General features: G+C 36.4%; 1 protein-coding gene across 1 annotated transcript in view; it reads left to right on the top strand.

Annotated features, from left to right (window-relative positions):
• Positions 1-445: 445 nt before the first annotated feature.
• LOC138692750 (uncharacterized) overlaps positions 446-23,069 on the top strand; it is a 41,661-nt gene continuing 19,037 nt past the window's right edge. The window contains exons 1-5 of the mRNA XM_069815943.1: positions 446-629; positions 2,786-2,964; positions 5,539-5,745; positions 17,130-17,351; positions 21,634-21,826. Coding sequence (XP_069672044.1) covers positions 455-629; positions 2,786-2,964; positions 5,539-5,745; positions 17,130-17,351; positions 21,634-21,826 — 976 coding nt within the window. The 5' untranslated portion in view covers positions 446-454. The remainder of the gene's footprint in view (positions 630-2,785; positions 2,965-5,538; positions 5,746-17,129; positions 17,352-21,633; positions 21,827-23,069) is intronic.

Below are 23,069 nucleotides of genomic sequence, written 5' to 3'. Positions count from 1 at the left end.
CTTCCGTAGATGCTATAACCGCTTACTCGTCTGCAAAAATTAAGATGTCCATATATTTGCTGTCAATTTATTAAATATTCTCTTTACTTTCATCCATTATAATATTAAACATGTCCAATTCATAAATCAGCTGACAGAGAGAAATCTCATCTGTAAATACGAACATCAATTTGACGATTTAACAGAGATCACTAACATTTGATACTTGATAAAATTAAATTACGCTCTTTGCCAGTCGTTGAACATTTGACATTCATCAACTTGCCTTGATTATAGTTGGTGGCACCGACTGTTTATCTAACACATTTCCGTAAAGCGGGGGTTATTTTAATAGCGAAATAGGCCTACATAAGACCGTTATCACTTATCATTTTCTCATGCCTGCTTGTTTTCTTAAACATTTCACTCTTACACAAACTGAACAAAACTTGCGACTTACATTTAAATCTTTTAAATGGCAATTCTGATTCGTCTGTTTTTAGAATCGAAATTTGTGACCATCTTGAATGGACCACTGAAGGCTGCTATCGGACTCAATGAACAGGAGATAGCTGAACTTGCAGACTACTTCAGGGTGCAAGATGGCAGAATATTGTACAACCAGTTCTGCGAGGTGGTCCATGACAGCGGTAAGTGAAGGATGGACTCAGCAAGAATTTACCAGGCATAACAATTGGACAACATGGTCGTGATGTTTCTACCAAGAACTATGGAATCACTGATTTTAATTATTCTGTTTCGAAAGTATAGTAAATGTAAATTTGTACAATGTTGAAAAGCTACTAAAATATTGACTGTTAAAGTTGCGATCTACCGTCTCTTATTCGTGTGCCTAAAATTCTTTCCGTTTTACTGGAAATATACAATAGAAATCTGGTTCTTTGGGGGGGGGGGAGCTTGAACCACCATGGCCCCCCCCTCCGAGTGTGCGCCACTGATCAGTTGTAGTTAACAGCAGTGACAGTAACAATGATAGGAATTGTAGCAATAACTGTAGTAGCAATTGTTGTTGTTTAGTCAACTGTTCGAAGACAGGTTTGAACCTAAGTGACACCAATAAGGCATCATTCATGAGGTAACTAGGCAAAGAGGTAATAGGGTAGGGTATGTAGTAGCAGTAATACTGTTTAATTTCGTAACAAGAACCTATCTATATTTGCTTAAACTAGTTTTTACTAGTTGAAACTGGTTTTGACGGATTTCGGGTTTTAACGGTAACATATACAGGGACATCATTTTATTTTTACTAACATTTTTAATATTAACCTGTCTATACCTTTAGAGAACCGGAAACACCGCTTGCTCCCCCCTCCAAGACTGGAGTTCGATGATACTGGCGTAAAACACAACTCACTCTACTAGGTATAGGAAGGAAGAAAAGTAGTTCATCCATTTACGTAAACTAGGAAATATCGCGATTTTGAGTTTGATAATTTTCATTGGGTTTTTCTTTAATCAAAGTACAGTACTGTATTAAGAATAAGTGTTTTTACTCACGAAGTGAGTTATCCATGCGAGCGTATTCATTATGCAGTGTATATTATACTGTCTACAGCACATTAGCGTACAATATAGAGAAGAAGTTAAATTGAAAAATAATCATAATATGAATATTTAAACACAATTTTGAAAATGGTGGCCGTTCATTTCGATACAGGCTTCAGTTCTTTTATGCATATTATCCTATTGCATCTAATTCCAATTGCCAGTTTCGTCCTTCGTACTAGTAACTCATGTTGAAATAATTCTGTACCTACTCTACGTACTGTGAATTCAACCTTCACTTCTGCCCGACCCGAAAATATAAAATTACTCAGACATGCTATCTACTGTCCGTCCAAGTGGTTATGCCGCAGGATTGTAGAAAGGGAGGAAATCACGTGACAGTTAATTACTTAACGTGGCCCTTTTATTTAAGTTAAATTAAACAGCTGTATAATATTACGTAAACTTCCAATTCCTAAGAGAAATTAATGTTTTCAGAAAAGAGCTAAGACAGCCCAGCTATTACAGAGGGGCGAGCAGAAGCAGGTGGGGGAAATCGGGATGCGACGCAGGCAAACGGACAGTACCTGTGCGAAAATATGATTCAATATTGAAAGCTCTTTCGTCACTGGAAAACGCGAACATATTTCTGGAACGTACTATACTCAGTAACTCAGTACTGCTTACTATCTGCGGTCTTGGTTCTGTGTGGAGTTGGAACTTCCTTAGTAGAAGGGGTGGGAGTGAAGTACATTCAAAAACTCAGGTACAATAAAAATTGAAGTAAAAATAAAATGATGTCCCTGTATATGGAATTATCACTACAGTAACACATCCATTATTTCACAAAACACACACTGAACGAATTAAATGTAATTATGAAAGCCGTCAATAATGCAAATAAGAATTTCATTTCAGATACTTTAAAGATTAAAAACCGCTAGTATTCCCGCTATGCGGAATAATATAATTTTACCCGCGAAACGGTTATCCAAAAAAGCTAGATTTAGCGGGAAAACCGCCGAATTGGCAACACTAGTCACATCAGAAGATTAGTGTTATGCAAAGGCATCTATGCAAGTTTTGAACATAGCGAATCAGTGTAGCAGATTTCTAGAGGCGCCATGCCATAAAGTTAGTGTTAATTACTTTTAGAAATATAACGGCGGTATGTATGCAATTTTTTTTTATTACGAGTAGCTAACATGACAGAAAGTTTTTATTTTAGACGGTACGGCATACCGGTCCTACCGGCTCAACTACAGCACTGGTCTTACATAAACTGTTCTCGAATTCGCAGTTCCCAAGTTCGCCAACAATGCTCCCCTTGTGACGGGTCTTGAGTGGGAGGACCCCTTTCACGTGAACTCACTGAGTGTTCTGGAAGAACGCAGACTTCACTTACTGCTCTCTAAAATTGCGTCTCTGGTCAACCTCAGGAAGCTGATACTACGGCCATACTTCCAGGACTACGAACTGGTGCGTCATTTCTATATATAGATAGTCTACTATAGTACGCCACGTGATCACGCACATCATTAGGTAATGAACGGTCTGACTCCGGCCGATTCTTCGCTGAAGTTATACAATGAATACAGTTTACAATGTTCACACAGGAGTTGAATTAATTATTAATTATATGATTATGTCTCGTGACCAGAATATTGTACGAAATGGAACTATAAAAATTGGGGATTTATCCTTCGAAGAGGTGGAAATATTGAAATATCTTGGAGCAACAGTAACAAATATAAATGACACTCGGGAGGAAATTAAACGCAGAATAAATATGGGACATGCCTGTTATTATTCGGTTGAAAAGCTTTTATCATCTAGTCTGCTGTCAAAACATCTGAAAGTTAGAATTTATAAAACAGTTATATTAGCGGTTGTTCTGTATGGTTGTGAAACTTGGACTGTCACTTTGATAGAGGAACAGAGATTAAGGGTGTTTGAGAATAAGGTTCTTAGGAAAATATTTGGGGCTAAGAGGGATGAAGTTACAGGAGAATGGAGAAAGTTACACAACGCAGAGCTGCACGCATTGTATTCTTCACCTGACATAATTAGGAACATTAAATCCAGACGTTTGAGATGGGCAGGGCATGTAGCACGTATGGGGCGAATCCAGAAATGTATATATAGAATGTTAGTTTGGAGGCCGGAGGGAAAAAGACCTTTAGGGAGGCCGAGACGTAGATGGGAAGATAATATTAAAATGGATTTGAGGGAGGTGGGATATGATGGTAGAGACTGGATTAATATTGCTCAGGATAGGGACCAATGACGGGCTTATGTGAAGGCGGCAATGAACCTCCGGGTTCTTTAAAAGCCAGTAAGTAAGTACACTCTTCAGAAAATACTGAAACAGATAAAATCAGCTCAAAGAGGAATTTGAACTCACGTCCAAGCATAGTTCGAATCATAAGACCAGTTCACTTATCTGACGTCGGCCTGGGTGGTGCAGTCGGTAGAGTGTTGGCATTCTGTGACCGAGGTTGCGGGTTCAATTTCGGCCCACCTCGATGGTATTTAAGTGTACTTAAATGCGACAGGCTCATGTCAGTAGATTTACTGGCATGAAAAAGAACTCTTGCGAGACAAAATTCCGGCACACCGGCGACGCTGATATAACCTCGGCAGTTGCGAGCGTCGTTAAATAAAAAATAAGTTATAATTTACTTCATCTGACAAGCAAATATTTTCTTGGTGTCAGATACAAAAGTTAATTTTTTCTTTCACCATGTTAATAATGTCAAAACAAGTGGTTACACAAATTTTGGCCAATAGACCGTAATTACGAGGGCCCCCCAGAAAGTAGCCGTTTACAGAAAGAAAACACATGACAGCCTGCGTGACAGGCCGGAGGTCTGACCACTCAACCACCGCAGGGGTGTGGCCAGAGAGCTTACTATTCGTGTTACGCTATGCAGTATGGTAATTCAACAGATGGCAACCATTAATGTAAAATATTATTAAACATAAGCAATTAAAACTTAAAACATCACTTACTCGTACTCATCCAAATTAAGAAGAGATCTTGAAAGACTGTCTTCCTTCTAGTTTGAAATATTTATCGCACCTGTGAAGCATCACTCGTTTCCCGTTGAGAAATGCATGCGATGTTTTCCCATATATATTTCAGTTCTTATAGGGTATATGGATTATTTTTTAACACTTTGTCTTTTGTAGTTTCCTAGAGATTAAAGTCAAATAAAATAGTAAATGCACACTCCCTTTCCAACAGGATTCTGTAACAGCACATACAGACAACTACTGTGTGGACGAACATCATACAATACTCGAGGATAAAATTATCAGGGGATGTGTGGTTCACTCGAACTTCCAACCTAACCCCTTGCGACTTTTATTTCCGGGGAATTCTAAAATCGTACAAAATTAATCCATAGACCCCGCAACAACTGAAAAATACAATCGGTAAAACATCGTCAGTATTTTCCAAAGGAAGTGTTTCTAGCAATATGTGATACCGGTACGTAACTTCTCATATAGTGCAACAAATGTTTGAAACAAGAAGACAGACAATTTCAACATTCCTCTTCTCAATTTGGGTGAGAAAATAGTATTTTAAAAGTCTTACTCGTTTACTACTTAGAAATGGCTTTTAAAGAACCCGAAGCTCATTGCCATTCTCACATAAGCTCTCCAATATTGAGCAGTATTAATCCAGTCCCTAGCATCATATCCCATCTCCCTCAAACCTATTTTAATATTATTATCCTCCCATCTACGTCTCGGCTTCTCCAAACGTCTTTTCCTCTCGAGTCTTCCGACTAACACTCTTATATGCATTTCTGGATTAACCGCCGATACGTGCTACATGTCTGCACAACTCAAACGTCTGGATTTAATATTCCTTATTACGTTAGGTGCATAATGCAATACGTGAAGTTGTGTGTTGTGTAATTTATACTGCTTGACCCATCTATCTTTGCGGTTTGAGAGCACATCTAAGTGAAAAATATGTCCGTGTGTGTGATGCTAGTTCTGTATTTCCATTTAAAGCATGATACTTTTATGTTTGTGATGCAGATCTCAAAAAATAATGGCACGGTAACAATCGATCATTTTGCTCGAGTACTTAATTACTTGGGCATCATGGTGTCTGCCGAGGACTTCAACCTTCTTATCAAGAAGTTCGTGAAAGACAGCTACACCCTCAACTACGTGGCTTTCGTGGCCTATCTCGACCAGATCATCAAGTACATGGACCGCAAGCAACTGCTGGATCTCGGTGGGGTGAGTAGACAGAAAAAGAGTACACCTCTCAAAACATTTTTAAAGGTAAATGCCGGGTAACTTCTAAGCGATGATCTTTTGGCTCAGTATTGTATGAATACCTTGATCTTCACTTATAGTACATATAAAGCATTAAGGACTAAGTGCACTGGGGTTCTCGTGGAGGAGCTCAACTGTAAATGGATTCATTCATGCATATATTTAATGGCCTGTAAGATTTTCTGTGAAGGTTGGAAAGAAGATTACCGGAATTTGACCTGTTCAACCCGTTACAGGGCTTTGTCTACTAACATCCCCACCTCCGGCGTTGTGGCATTCCTATGGAACCAGTATAAAATTAGGTTCTGACATATTCTCATTGAGATTTTATATTTGTAGAAATAATAATTACTTTTTACAATTAACTGCTTACATGCAGAGGTCTGAAATGAAGCATTAAGCATAGCACTTTATGTTTTATTTCTGGAAATAGTGTATTATAATTTAAGAATTAGCTATACTGTATATTTTCAAGTCTCATAATCGTCACGATCAAGGCAATAGTGTATTACGATACATGGTTGGAAAATGCTTTTTACAAAATCGAGACAAAGTTTTAAACACGATCAGAGCGACTTTTTCAATTTCCGAGATTTTGTAATGTACTTCACAAACGTGTATGCAGCATTTTTTGCACGATCATATTTTTAAAATTGGAAATACAATATATTTTGTATTGAAAATTTAGAGTAATATTATTCTTCGCAAAACTGCACTGTAATGATAACTAAGTAACAATACGTGTACTGTAATGGGTCTATTTCAGTATAGTTTTCTGTTATGAAGAATTGGCAACAAGAGTTGATGGAATCCCCAGTGAATTAATTAAATGCTTGGGTGAAGAACTAAGGAAGAGACTAGTGAAGTGCTTTGTATGGAGTGTGGCATTATATGCAGGGTGCGAATTAATGGGAGGATGGGGTTATCCCTCTCTCATAAATTCATATTAACATCCCTGCCAGGGATAACTTCTATCCCCCCTCACAAAATATAACTGTTTTAATTCGAGTATACTTTATAAAGTACAGTATAAAGTAAGCAAAGAAAATAATATTGATGTATTATCATCACCGGCAAGCTGACAACAATCAATAACTTAGGAATTACACATCTTATCTTAAGCCTACTCATGGTATTATTATTATGATCAAGATGCAAGACAAGCAACTCAGTGCGACCAAGCGTTGAGCCGTATCGAATGATAATAATAATTTTATGTGTGGTATTCTCTATCTAGGATTTCATCCCCCCCCTCATTAGAAATCTTAATTCTCACCTGATTGTATGGGGCAGAAACATTATGACGAAGTGAAGGGAAGCGAATAGAAGCATTTGAAATGTGGATATGGAGAATAATGGAACGTGTGAAGTGGACGGAAGGAGTAAGAAATTAAGCTGTGTTGGAAAGAGTGGGTGAAGAAAGAATGATGCTGAAACTGATCAGGAAGAGGAAAATGAATTGGCTGAGAAGAAACTGCCTACTGAAGGATGCAATGGAAGAAATGGTGAACGGGAGAAGAGTTCGGGGTAGAAGAAGATATCAGATGATAGACGACATTAAGATATACGGATCATACGCGGAAACAAAAAGGAAGGCAGAAAATAGGAAAAATTGAAGAATGCTGGGTTTGCAGTGAAAGACCTGCCCTTGGACAGAAACACTAAATAAATGAAATATATTTAGTATCGATACTTCAAGATTTACCATATATTTTATTATACAGAATGCAAGTAATACAACTGTGCAGATTTTAGCAGCTTATTCCTTGGCTAGAGTAAAACAAATAATTCTAATACTGTACCATATTAGTCCCAAGTGGATATGTACTTTTCTCGGGGAAAAAAAATCCCCTAAAGGTTTACACTGTTTTACTTGATTAGTACTATCCTTACGAATCTGGTTTTTACTCTTATCATTAGAGAAAGTGATAAGGAATTATTTATCCCCCTTGCAGTTTTTCAATAAACTTGACGGTTTTCTTACAAATTAAATGAAAAGATTAACACGTATCGTTACATCCTGCCATTAAGCAGTCTGGCAACTACTGCAGTGATTAAGGAACGGAACTCAGCTGTTCAGACCGAGTGTACCTATGCTTTTTCGTGCGTGAACCGGCGATGAGCTGTTATCGAATTGAAGCAGTTAATTTTCTAATTAACCATGCACTTAATTACAAAACGCATAATAGGTTTTTTATTTATTTAATATATTCTATTGCCCTCTTCAATCTGCACAATTATATCTCTTCCGCTTTGTATCTCTTTACAGTCTTAGTAATAAACTGTGTATAATTTTTATACTAGACTTATGCAGAGTTGAGACAGAAAACGTTACTAATAAACAGTGAATAAGCGATGGATGTATAAACAGGCTGTAACTATACAATGGGAATTGCTTTGCAGTAGTTATATACACGAAACCCCTTGTTTAAGCGTTGTATATAGCGAAAAAATGGCCTCCCCTCTAACAGCTGTTCCATATCGACTGTCATTTTATGATGATGGTTGCCTGGTAACCACAGAAGAACAAACCAAAGACCACAGAATAATTAGAATAATATTGCTGTAGCTTGTACTCTTTGACCAAAATGTAGTGTGGTAATCGATTAGAGCCAGTTGTACTATCGATATTAAACACACCACACTAGAGCGCTCTACCGGGTCCAATAGAGAACCTAAGATATTCTATTACCTTTCGTAACGAAGTAATGACGAAACTATGACGTAGCTGTGTAACAGTCATACTGTTATACACGACGTATGTAGTGATTATTAGTAAGGAATTTACACACGGCGTATAAACGAGCTACTCATTGTATAAGTATAAGACAGTTAAACATTTGTATATAGAGTTTTTATTAGTAAGACCGTTAATCAATAGCTAATATTTTGTTAAGATTTACTGTAGTCAGGCCGCGGTCTCTTAACAGAACACCGGATCTGGCTCAAAGCTCGTGTTTCATTGAGTCATTTTTCTAGTTCTTCAAAAGATCTTTTATTGGTGTTTTGAGTTCTGTACTAGTGGGAAATACGATAAAGATCTCAATGAATTTTGGATGACTGTACAATGAACAAAATCCGTGCAACTGTTTAGGAAAAATAGCTGCCACAGACAGACGGCATGGCCAAAACCACTTTTTCCGTAGCTATTATGGATGCTCAAAACATGTATTTTACTGAAATTTTCGAAATACTGTATATACACGTATATACATATTTTGCGGCATCACAGTACTATGTAATTATACGAGTGAAATGAGAAAGCAACAGGACTAAATTTTATTGTTGTTGGGAATGAGAAATTGCGTGTCACATCAATTTTTCTTAAAGTATTGAACATCGATTCATGTTGGGTTGAAATAAGAATAGCGGTCTGTTGCTAAAGATATTTCTTGGTATAAATACAACGGACAGAAACAGCGAGGAAAACAACGGTCACTTGTCCTGATTGATTTATAACTGTTTCTACCCAGTACACATTATGACAGAATGGTAATGGGGAGTTGGGGGACAGACATCCGGAATTCAGGTATAAGGAAAGAGGTCCTTAGACCTTGACCACAAAAGAAAATATGGGAAGAAAAATAAAAATAGCTTTGTCTCTTGAAAGTCTGGCGTGCATGGAAATGGCGATAAGGAGATGGAATTTTGGCGAAAGGAATGCAAGGCTTTGCCATAGTATTATTATTTGACTTAATCAACCCAAACGGGATTCAAATCATCCTCAAACGTACTCTCAGGACATGTAACCTGCTATTCACCTTCGCCAGTGGCCTATGGTTTGCCATTTCGTTTCGCTTCATAGTGTAGCCTACCGTATTTGCTAGCGTACTTTGAGCCACCGCATATTTTACGCACCCTAATTTTTAAAGGACTATTTTGGATTATTTTGAACTTTAATTTTGCTCCGTGTATTTTCCGCACACATTTTATGTATTTTTTTTCAGTATAGTATGAATTTTCCTTCTCTAAATTCCATTGCCTATACTTGCATTCCACGGCATTGTTCATTGACCAGTACCCAACTCAACTACCTGCTTCAGTTTATATCTATGGAATAACGGTTAGCGCGTCTGGCCGCGAAACCATGTGGCTTAGGTTCGATTCCTGGTCGGGGCAAGTTATTTGGTTGAGGTTTTATCCGGGGTTTTCCTGAACCCAATATGAGCAAATGCTGGGTAACTTTCGGTGCTGGACCCCGGACTCATTTCACCGGCATTATCACCTTCATCTCATTCAGACGCTAAATAACCTAAGATCAACATCGTAAAGCATCGTAAAATAACCTACTAAAAACTACTGCTTCACAAAGAAACCCTAAATAACGTCACTTCAACATTGATGCTTGTCCTTGTAAAGGGCAGTGAGTGTGACAAGTCCGAGAACAGTAAATACCATTCGAGGTTCCAATACCGATAATCCTAGTAATGTTAGTTTTACTATTTAACAGGTATCGTGCAGTTGTCACCGCAACATGAAGAATGTATTGATAGCCACCTATAGGCCTATAAACTCGTACAATCCCTCAATTAAAGACTACCTATTGAGAATGCTACGTCTGCTATGTACTTTGCATTCATTATGATTGTCATACACCCAATTTAATTATTATTTATAATTCAAGATTACCAGTAGTCTTAGGTGACAAAAGTACTGTATTCTTAATTACTATTATATTTGAATAAAACCCAGATTAAGAAGTCTAATTTTAAAAATTCGCATATTTTATGCACTCCAATTTTTCAAACAGCCAGAATAGATTAAAAAGTGCGCAAATTACGCCAGCAAATACGTTATACAATTTCATCTCACGAAAGTGTTTTAGCTATGTTTTCAATTTAGTTCATACGTCTGGATAATTCATTTCGATATCGTTGAACTTAAAATGTCCTACTTAAAAATATAATTGAATCGAAATCTTTTAGCTTTTTACCGTTTGAGGCGTTCATGGCATCGGTCTACGAGGAGAAGACTCTTCTTTCATCTTGTGGTTCATTTACTGTATTCGCTGCAGGTTGTGTGTGAATAGTAGGAACGTTCACACATCTGGGGAGACTAAGCTTTCAGGAAAATGAAAAAAGTCCAGAGAATTTTTAAGGTTATAGACAAGCTAGTGAGCCTTTTGTTGCTCTCTTCTGTTCGTTAGCTTGTTAATTCTGGATTAAACTGAAATGACAGCCAAACGGAAACAGTAATAAAGTTGTAGCAGGTGGTTCTTCTGTTTCGTTTTAAGCACGATCATGGCAGAAAACGCAGTTTCACAAAGATATGGGGTGGAAAAATAAGTTGAAAGGTTTCTAAGTCTGAAAAATTCCCGATTATTAAAAAATAAGTAACTTTGTCACTGATACTTGCTACACAGATGTTATTTACAGTACAGCATCGATTATCCGAATACCGATCAACCGAAACATCGGTTAACCGAAAGCGTTCCAGTCGGCAAATTTGAATTTGCGCGCGCGTTGTGTAGAAGTTTCGTTAGTGTTGTTTGCGAGATTTAGCGGAAAAAAAAAAAAAAAAAAAAAAACTAGTCTCGGCTCTGAAGCAAAAAAAAAAAAAAACATGGACTTCTTTCACTGAACTGTAGGCCTACTTTAATGGCCGTTTTGAACTTGTCAAACTAGGCTAGTAAATTTTGTGTGTAATTTGTAAGACGTGTGATACAAAGTGTATACTGTATGTACAGTTTTATGTTTAATATCAATATTTCTTTGTTTCATACTGCTACTATGACACCGGTACAATTTGTTTTCGTAAATGATCGGTTATCCGAAAAATCAGTTATCCGAACATCTCCCGTCCCCAAATTGTTTCGGATAATCGATGCTCTACTGTAGTTATATTTTAGAATTTAGAGCTTAGAGACGAACTAGATCTGCGCTTCTTGTTCTCCTAAAACATTTCCACTATAAAATATTTATTCGTGAAAAATGCTCAGGAAAGTAAAATGACAAATTCCAAGGAGAATAGGCCTATTTCGCGGCCCGGTAAAATTGAGGCTGTTGAGAAACAATGATTTTAGTGATTTAATGTACAATTTTCACATCCGTATGTTGAACAAAGTAGGCCTACTTTATAAAATTTTCATGCGGTTGCCCTCTGCGTTTTACAGTATTTCTGATGTGCAAAGAATAGTATCACATATTTTTGGAATTCTACTACATATTTACTTTTTATTTATGGCAATAGGAAATTTTGTAGTCTACATAGTTAAATGACGAGGTCTCTGCTATAATGAAATTCTCATACTATTTTACATCGTAAATGATCAGAACCTAGAAAGGCCATTGTTTTAGTTTATTTGTGGATATCGTTAGAATAAATTTATTCCTATGTAATTGAAGTTGGTTAATGAGAAGCTGTAATTTCTAACTCGGTCGGGAGACATCTCTCTTACTGAAAAGCCCTAAGGAAATACATAATAAGATTGAGTTGTCCATATGGTGGTAACGTTAATTAAATATCTTTTGTTATCGGTTAAACCTTTTAACATTTTGCTGCTCGCAGGATGGTAGTGACCTTGGAAGGATCGGATCATTATATCTGGCATTGTTAACAGTATTTGGTTTGAGTTCATAAATGTGATGCTGATAAGGCACTGAGATTTGTTTTGCAGTTCAATAAATAAAAATACTTAATTATCAATTTCATGTTGAAGTTTGCCGATAAGCTATTAATGTTTGACTATAATTATATGTGTACAAAACCGCCTTTGCTTATCATAAAATAAATAAATTTTTTAAATAAATTTTCATTAACGTTTTCGATACATGTGTATCATCTTCAGATGTGAAATGTTAGATTAATATGATGAAAACCTTGCCTATTAGATGGAACTTAATGTGGTAATTTTCGGGTCATATTAGTGTGATTGCTTGGACTTAACTTAGGTTGATCTATGATATACATGCTATGTTAGGTTAAATCACTGCGAGTCATATGATATGATCTAAAATATAAAATAAAACTGTTTAAGAATTGTAACCACTATTAGCGTAGTTATTGAAATGTGAACACTTTGTATAAACACTTTAAAAGTTTAAATCACTTTGAACATGTGTTGGCTGTATTTGCCGATTTAAATCACTGCAAGTCATGTGATATGATCTAAAATATATAAAAAATTAAAACTGTTGAAGAATTGTAACCACTATTAGCGTAGTCATTGAAATGTGAACACTTTGTAAAATCACTTTGAAAAATTATAATCACGTTGAACATATGTTGGCTGTATTTGCCGATTTAAAGTTCGTTAAGTAGGGCAGTTAAGTCCAAGCAATCACACTAATATGACCCGAAAATTACCACATTAAGTTCCATCTAATAGGCAAGGTTTTCATCATATTAACCTAACATTTCACATCTGAAGATGATACACATGTATCGAAAACGTTAATGAAAATTTATTTTTAAAAAAATTATTTATTTCATGATAAGCAAAGGCGGTTTCGTACACATATAATTATAGTCAAATACTTAATTATGATTACTACAAAATTAGTAAACCCTGCAGCACAATATTCTCACTTTCTGTTTAGTTATTTAACGACGCTGTATCAATTACTGGGTTATTTAGTGTTAATGGGATTTGTGATAGCGAAATGGTGTTTGGCGAGATGAGGCCGAAGATTCGCAGTAGATTACGTGACATTCGCCTTGGATTGGGGAAAATCTAGGAAAAAACACAACCAGATAATCAGCCCAAGCGGGAATTGAACACACGCCCGAGCGCAACTTCGGATAGGCAGACGCTCACTTTATTACATACAGTAGCTACAAACGATATGTTTTAAATTAAAATATATTCTGTTTTCAATGAGTATAATGCATTAAAATCAAAATATTTGTACAATGTTTTAACGAAATCTTAAAATCCATCAGCTGGTAAGTCATAGACAATCTGTAGATGTAACATTGGCAACATTGTGGGATGTGAAAGGAAAGATTGTAGGAAACCATAACAGTGAATTGCAAATGGACGGTCTGTTTTCTTTTGTTTTCTATTCTCGGTTGTAGGTAAGTCAAGTGCTTAAGTGCCCTCTTCCCCTTTTCAGTGAGACAAAGGATAGAAGTTCTGAATTGTGTTTTCTACATTAAGCTTCAATGGGTAAGGTCCAAACCCTAATCCCTTCTATTAAACACTCCTTCAGTTACCTTTGTTTCCTCTCTCTGTTAAATAAGTAGTAATGCTTTCTTCTTGAGGAAATTCCAGCGTACAACCGCGTTAAAATTATACAGATGCATAGCCTGGTTTTTGAACAGTTGGACCGTTACTTATTATTGGGATCTGACTAACGTATTGCAAACTAGTATATGTACTAGGGGGAAAATGATCCATATTTGTAATAAATATGTAGTACTGGAAAATATAGGCTTTACAATTGTACATTTATAATCACGATTACGGTTTTATAGGATTCATTTTAAGGAATACGATTATATCATTCTTGAGTTGGAGAGTTTAAAAGCCGACAAAACAAAAGTAGGAAGATAAAAATAAATTGGCTGGACCACTGGTAAAAAGAAACTGCCTACTGAAATATGCACTGGAAGGACTTGTAAAAGGAAGAAAATTTCGGAGCAGGAGAAGATACCAGACGATAGACAACATGAATCATAAGCGGAGACTGGGAAGGCGGAAAATAGGAAAGATTGGAGAATGCTGGGTTTGCAGTGAAAGACTTGCTCTTGGGCAGAACACTATGAATGAATGAATGAATATTTAAACATCGATATAAATATAAAAATCGCCACTTTTTATGTAATTAAAATGTAACTTTTAAATGTGGTTGTTCAAACTGATTTCCAAGTTACAACTCTTTCTACAGGATACCGGCACAAAAGACATTTTCCACCCACCATGTGGCATTTTTTCCTTTATGTATGTCACGTGTGGAAAATTCTCCCGGAACCACACCTGTGAACGTTAATAAATTGTATGCTTCGTTTACGTAAACTTTTAAAATACTTATAACTTAACCGTACTTAAAACAAGGCGGCCAGATAGCTCAGTTGGTAGAGTAATTGGCTACGGACTGATCTCGAGTTCAACCCGGGGCCTTTCTCGGGAGTAAAAGACGGTCGGAACGTGCTGCCGACTATACCATCTCATTCTAGTGCCAATGCAATGCAATATGAAGCTCTACCTCCATGCTACTCAGGTGCATACAACCTTTTTAACTAAAATATACAGTTTAGTGAAAATCAAAATTACCCTGAGTTAAAACAAAACATATCAACAATATATTTTTATTACTATTACACTTGCAATAAATTGTTCGCTCAGATGAAATCTCTATTTGTTGCAGTATCAGACAACCATGACCAAGGATGACCATGAATCCCCAATCAATATTTGAGCACATAGTACTATTTTTTTTTTTTTCGAAAACCGTCCGCAAAAGAACAAAATATTAATTCTACTTTATGGTGGTCATACTTCTACCTGGATATTATACATATTACGTATATGAAAAGGAATGTAATACTTCCGTCCACTCTGATGTATAATATATATATATATATATATATATATATATATATATATACATATACACGTAAATAATGTCATTAATAACAACGGATTATTGTTTGAGAAATTACAAACAAAAAAAAAAATTAATTCAATTTTGCTCATTTCGCTTCCTCTTCGAGATAAAAATTGTTTTATACGAAACATTTTCATAGCGTATTTTGGGAAAGCCATTTAATTACCAATATACTCAGTGAATTTAAGAGAGCTGTGTATTACGATAATAAGTGATTGAAAGAATTTTAGTTTTGTCTTTAAAATGGGCAGAAATTTGATCCAAATAAATGTAACATTTCGTTCTGAAAATAAATAAAAAAATGTTACACTTTTTAGAATCAAATTTCTGCATATTTAAAGGACAAAAGTAAAATTATTTCGATAATTTATTATCATAATACACAGCTCTCTTAAATTAACTGAGCATATTGGAAATTAAATCAATGGCTTTCCCAGAACACGCTATGGAATGTTTTTTTATAAAATATTTTTTATCTCGGAAAGGAAGCAAAGACGAGCAAAATTGTATTAAACTTTTTTGTTTGAAATATCTCAACGAATAACCCCCTAAATTAATGACATTACTTACGGTTCACCTGTATATACAGGATGGAAGGGGACCGATGCACCAACATTTAAGAAGTCACTACATGTTAAATATAACACAACTTTTATTACACTTTTCCTTCGATGAAGCACTGTTAAGCAGGAAATACGCTAAATAATCTTTGTCCAATGTTTTGAGTGCTCTATTGCGTTAATGACCTGAGAGAAATGGTTAATTGCTATAAAAGCAGATAAGTAAAAATAATCTGAATCTTTTTTTGGAAATTAAACCGTTTAGCCATGCATTTAAATTGAATAACTGCGAAAATCGCTAAAATAAATCTTGCAACGCAGGTCACTGTCGCGCGTCATCGAGTATAGCAGCGTCTGAGTACAGCAGAGGGATCGCCCGTAGCCACCGTGACCTAACCTAACCTAACCTAACCTAACCTAACCTAACAGCAGAGGGAGAGGGGTAGGTAAGGAGTGCACGCCGCGATTGCTAGAAGCGGGCTGTTGCCAAATGCTTCATAGAGATATAACGATTTCCTCTAAAACGGTGAATGTTAGAGAATTCCCCCCCCCCCCCAAGTCTCTCCTCACCTATTACCATTTTCATTTTGGTGCAGAGGTTACCATCCACTCTGTATATATACGTACTGACTTACAGATGACTTTTAAGGAACCCGGAGGTTCATTGCCGCCCTCACATAAACCCGCCATCGGTCCCTATCCTGAGCAAGATTAATTCAGTCTCTACCATCATATTCCACCTCTCTTAAATTCATTTTAATATTATCCTCCCATCTACGTTTCGGCCTGGCCAAAGGTCTTCCAACATATATATGTACTATATAGACAATAATTGGACCTTTTCATACATTAGAACTTTTCATTGTGGTTCACAGATTATATCTCTTTTAATCTACAATGCGTAGTAGAAAGTTTGAGAATTAAAAATCTTAAAATTCTATGGAGACTTATGTTTAGAGAAAAGTTTTTCGGGGTATTATTATTATTTTTATTATTATTATTATTATTATTATTTCTTGAAGTTGAATTAGTGGCCTATTCTGTCTCTGTCTTCACTTCTGTGAGAATCAGGAATCAACATTAAACATTCACAAGCAGCGGACTCGCTGACCATGTCGTGAGCATGACACAAAAGAATAAAAAAATATTAATTAAATTTAAACCAATGCTAGGGCAAAACATCAGGAACTGTAACCAAAGGACTTTTGTGCCTGAGACGTCGTATTGTTTGTTACAGGATGTGCTTCTTCAGTGGCCGGGACGTGCAATATCGGCTGAGCTCCCGAAGCTGCCTCGACCAGAGATCGGAAAGATTAGGGCGGCCAGTATTTTTGGGCTCCAGAGCATTTTCCACCCTGCACTTGAACCACCCGTCCAGTGCGAGGATCTGGAGCGGCTTATTAGGCGAATACAGCAGCATATTTACTACAACAGGATACGGACTACCGAGTTCTTTAAGGTTCGAACGAACACATAAAACTTGATACTACAGAAATACACGCATATAAACTACTGTGTACTTGACAGTTCTATGTGTGAGATGTGTCACGTCAACTATATAGTACGGATCAGCTTACTAATACCGTAAGGGTGAAACAACCATTTTCCCCAATTACTACATATCCTAGTGGGTATGCAAAACACATGGTTTCGTTATTTCCAAGAAACGAATCTTGTGTGTACCTAATAAGACTGGCAAAGCTGGGATGGGATTAATTCCAGAGTGAAAGAAGCAAGCAAATCCATCTCCCGTCACAAGTCGCCGCACACCACGAGATGATACAAATTAATTCCATTCGAACTTTATCAATCTTATTAAGTATAAATTATACACAGAAGATGCCTTTCTTGGAAATAACGAAACCTCGTTTATTGCAGGCTTCTTTTATTTTCACTTAACTGTAGGTTCGTTCCAACAAGCGGTTCAAATATACGGTTTCTGTACCATCTTATGCGCATGCGCTAATTGAGCATCTGCTAGGGGATTGAAACTGGACTGGACGCTGTTTGAACGCTTTCACGGATCGTTATGTACTAAATCCAGAGATACTATAACTGTGATCATCTTTGCTCAGAACGGGATGTTTAATTATTAAGCTATCGTTTCGCAGCTAATTCTAATTGCAGAAAATAGAATTTCGATCATTTTCTATAAAAAGATGACAAAAATATGAAAGGCAAGAATTCCGCTAATTCAATGTTGTGTACTGGGGGACTCTCATCTAAAAATAGTTCTTTTTTAATTATTAATTTATGTGGGCTACGTTATTTAATATACTTTTAATCAAAGTTGCATGTTGAAATTGTAATTAACTATTTCCATAGGCCTACCCAAATAATTTTCATTCTCTTTCTTTTTGGCGAAAATTTGAATTAAATCTCCAGTCTTATTATTCGTCTGCATTGTCACTTTTCATCTTAACCTCACTGATGTGAACAGTCGATCATGTCTTTCTTCAGTATCCAGGAGACGTGGTCTCGCGTACTCATCAGAGTAGAAACACATCCTTTTTAAAAATGTTTTTATCATCATCATCATCATCATCATCATCATCATCATCATCATCATCATCATCATCATCACAGTCCCGGATGGCCTCGACTTCCCGCAGAACTTGTTTCCAGACTTCCCTATTTTTGGCGACTGTCCAACAAATCTTGCTTCCCAGTCTCCTCACATCTTCCGCCACTCCATCGATCCATTTGAACTCTTGTCTTTCAACTCTCCTTCCACTATCCAGTTTACAATCCATAATCCTCCTGTGAATGTCCTGTCCATCTTAGCCTTGATATTTTTATTGATTTAACGATATTAAGTGAGCTACACATTGATACTGGTATTCTTTATATCTTATTCTGCACTCCCCTTTCTATTTAATTGGGCCATATTCTCCTAAACATCTTTCTCTCCTATAAATATACATTTATTCAGTGTCGATATGTATGCCAGACTGCGTTAGAACCCAGGTCTAGCAACGGCTTGACAAGTATTTGATCAATTTTGGCTTTAATCTTGACTTGGCTTCAAGAGGGAAGGAGCTTTGCACTTCAGCTTACATTAGCCCATTTTATGCCCTATAAAAATTTAAATTCTGGTTAGCTAACGACGCTCGCAACTGCAGAGGTTATATCAGCGTGCCGGAATTTTGTCCCGCAGGAGTTCTTTTACATGCCAGTAAATCTACTGACATGAGCCTGTCGTATTTAAGTACACTTAAATGCCATCGACCTGGGCCGGGATCGAACCCGCAACCTCGAGCATAGAAGGCCAGCGCTATGCCAACTACGCTACCGAGGCCGACGTTACGGCCTCTATATATAATATGCGATGATTTTTCAAGTTCGATATGTAGCCTGGGCTGAAAGGAGGTCATTCTGTCTCAGCCCTGACAGTCAAGTCCCATCCCCAAATTCATCACGATGCTGGGTGAGTACCAATCCCATACATTAGCCGATATTTCATGAAAAAATTTCTTTCTCCATGAGGAATCGAACCAGCAGGATATCTTACATGCACTATTTATCTTGGTAGATAGTCCCTATTGTGCAACAATGGCCAAAGTTGACACAAAATACGGTAAATAGCCAATCATATAATTTTATGTCAATACAGTCATTTGTATCTTATGTTATGATTAGCCCACGTACTATCCAAGGATTCGATCTCGATTCAAGGCTAAATACTGCGAAAATTATCGAATAATAATAATAATAATAATAATAATAATAATAATAATAATAATAATAATAATTTATTTATATTTATGTGCTGCACAACAGCTAGAGGCCAATTAAAGTTCAGCACAATACATGACAATACAAAATACAACAATATTATTATTATTATTATTATCGCATGCAAGAATAAGGAGCTTTGGAATTAACGTCAGGTGAAGTAGGATAAAATATTCATCGCAGTCTCCATTTGTATTCATCATGGCCTGTGTATTTCATATCTCGAGCCTATGAAAAAGAAGTTTTAGGAGTGCTGAGCAGCTTCCTTGGTTTAAAATAGGCTCAGATTACATTAGAACTGTATCGTGACATCAGCTGAGCTTATAAATTAAATTATGGTTTATTTAATGACGCTCGCAACTGCAGAGGTTATATCAGCGTCGCCGGTGTGCCGGAATTTTGTCCCGCAAAAGTTCTTTTACATGCTGCCACTAAATCTAGTGATATGAGTCTGTCGCATTTAAGCACACTTAAATGCCATCGACCTGGGTCGGAAAGAGATCCGAACAGAGAACTGAAAGGTGTAAATCTGTGAGTTGATGTTTTTAACACATTAAAATAAAATGAAACAAAAATTAACAAATTGAAGAAACTTTTAGAATCTGTGTACTGTCCCAGTACTTCTGCATCTGTAGAGATTATTTTCTTTGATGAATATCGTTTTGGATATCCGAGAGAATAGACTGCAAGTAAATAAGGTAAAAATTAAAGTCAATTGAGCGTTTTCGTGAGTGATTTTATATATCTTCATCAAAGAAAATACTTCGTTTCTAAAAAGTATGAGCACGATTGAAGAATGACATAATTGATACTTTGTATGTTTGAATCAATCAGGCTAGCCAATCGTTTTTAATTATCACCATATTAATTTTATGACTTATGAAAGTAGAATTATATATTTAGTTACGCTGCTAATTTCTTATGTATTGGTACGATGTAGTGGATAGTCGATAGTCTTCTTTGATGTAAGTAATATCTCCAGTTTTTTGGGGATGGATGTCCATATATTTGTATCCAGAATTATGGTAATCCTAGTGAGGGGGATGTTCACGTCAAGAGTACATAATATTGATTGTACAGTTGTGGCAAAAAGACCGGACCGACCCTTGTAGCTGATTTCGTGGTTCGAATCCTGCCTGGGAAAGAAACTTTTTTTGTCCCTTATTCAATTAATTCCCAATACTTTTCGATTGCAGCGATATTTTACTGCTTAATTAACTTATTATTCCCAGAACATAAATTTTACCAGCAATCGAAAAGTATTGGGAATAAATTTGAATAAGGAACAAAAAAAAGTTTCCTTCCCAGGCAGGATTCGAACCACGAAAGTCTTAGTTACCAGTCTATCGTGCTCTGGAGTGAACAAGGCTCTGAAATCAGCTACAAGGGTCGGTCCGGTTTTTTTTTTTGCCACTACTGTACATATGTAGACGAGAAGCTGTCGTAGATTTATGGCTCGTAAAAGAACCAAGTAAAATTACTGACCAGATGTTCGCTTTCCTAAAAAGTTCCCTGAGTAGTGTGCAAATATCTTTTTGGACCAATATCTCGATTGTGATTATAGTTAGATGTGTCTGCAGGTTAGCGACTTGTAATACTGCAGAAGCCTCTGGCAAACAAAACTGAAAAAAGCAACGCAGCGTTTACTGTATTTATCTAAGATTTTTAAGGGTATGCCACCTATATAAATTGAGGCATTTTCTGGAATAACAACTTAACGTGCGTTTTGTCGTTTTACCGTTTCCAGCTATATTGAATCCTTAATAACACATTTCCCTCCTGACAAAATATTGTTTCCCCTCCAACAAACACAGCGCGCTCTAGAAACAATTGAATGTCGTTTTGTGCAATGCTATTATACGAGTTCTAAAATGTTTAATGCTCTGTACCTCAAATTCAAGATTCTGCAGTTAGGTTGTTCTTGTTTCAGAGAACGCCTCAATTATTTAGATTTATATTAAAACCCTACGCAAAGTATTCTCGAACATGAATGATCTTGCAATCAGCAATTCGACTCTATGAACTGCGGGCGAGTGACGGTGGCGCAGTTCCGCCGCGGCCTGGACATGATGGGGCTCGCCGGCGTGCATCGTTTGTGGCTGTCGGAGCCAGAAATTCTTATGCTGATCTGCCTATACCGGGACCCAAATGACCCTTCCAGAGTGTGCTACTGCACCTTCCAGGACGACCTCGACCAAGGTGACTTGATTTCGCTTTTAAAAATTAAAATACCAACAATTTTAGGCAAGAAAATTGTCCGCTTTTAGGCACCTAAAGACTACAAACGCATTAAATTGGGCTATAAACAATAACAATCGAGCCTAAAACAATAAAACAAACTTGTAAACAAAGTTATACAAAGTGCGATAAAAGCTGTAATGGAAATCTAAGGCGGAAGTTTCACTCTAACATTAAAACAAAACATGCGCGTCACCGCACTTCTGATTCGTGACTGGATGACGTCCAACTTATATTATACATGCATGGTTGAACGTATTTTTTTCTAATTCTTATTGTTTTCAATAATTTAACATTCATCTGTCCAATGGTTATGAAGGTTAAATGTGCAAACTTTGGCAAATATCGGTCAAAGTGTGTAGATTTGTATAGAGTACATACATACATACATACATACATACATACATACATACATACATACATACATACATACATACATACATACATACATACATACATAACCACATTGATTTTTATATATAAGATAAGAAGATATGTATATGTATATATATATATATATATAATCACGACTATTGTGATTAAAGTAAGACATACTTTCTCAACACTTATTACTTTAAATTATTTTCATTTATACACAGTAGAGCTTCGATTATCCGAAACAAATTTATTGAGGACGGGGAGTGTTCGGATAGCCGATTTTTCGGACAACCAATCATTTACGAAAACAATTTGTATCGGTATCATAGGAGCAGTATGAAACAAAGAAACACTGATATTAAACACAAAATTGTACATACAGTACATATTTTGTATCACACGTCTTACAAAGAACATAGAGAACTGACTAGCCTAGTTTTACAAGTTCAAAATGACCATTAAAGTAGACCTACAGTTTAGGAAAAGAAGGTTTCCCCCCCTCCCAGAGCTGAGAGACTTTTTCCCGCTAACTCTAGCAAACAGCACTAACAAAACTTCTACATCGCGTGCGCGCAAATTTGACTTTGCCGACTGGAACGCTTTCGGTTGATCGGTTGATCGGTATTCGGATGATCGATGCTCTACTGTAGTATTATTAAACTTCTAAAATGTATTTTTTACTGTATGTATTTCAATTTTTAGCACATATTTCAACAGTTTTTACTGCATAGTTGCATGCATATTTTTCAGGCTTTTTAGTGCATAATTTCCGTTGTTTATTTATGAGCATCATTCACGGATAAATTGATTTTTAAATATTGAATAT

Source organism: Periplaneta americana, chromosome 17 (genome assembly GCF_040183065.1).
Source record: "Periplaneta americana isolate PAMFEO1 chromosome 17, P.americana_PAMFEO1_priV1, whole genome shotgun sequence".
Classification (NCBI taxonomy): Eukaryota; Metazoa; Arthropoda; class Insecta; order Blattodea; family Blattidae; genus Periplaneta; species Periplaneta americana.
This window is presented reverse-complemented; position numbering and strand designations above follow the sequence as displayed.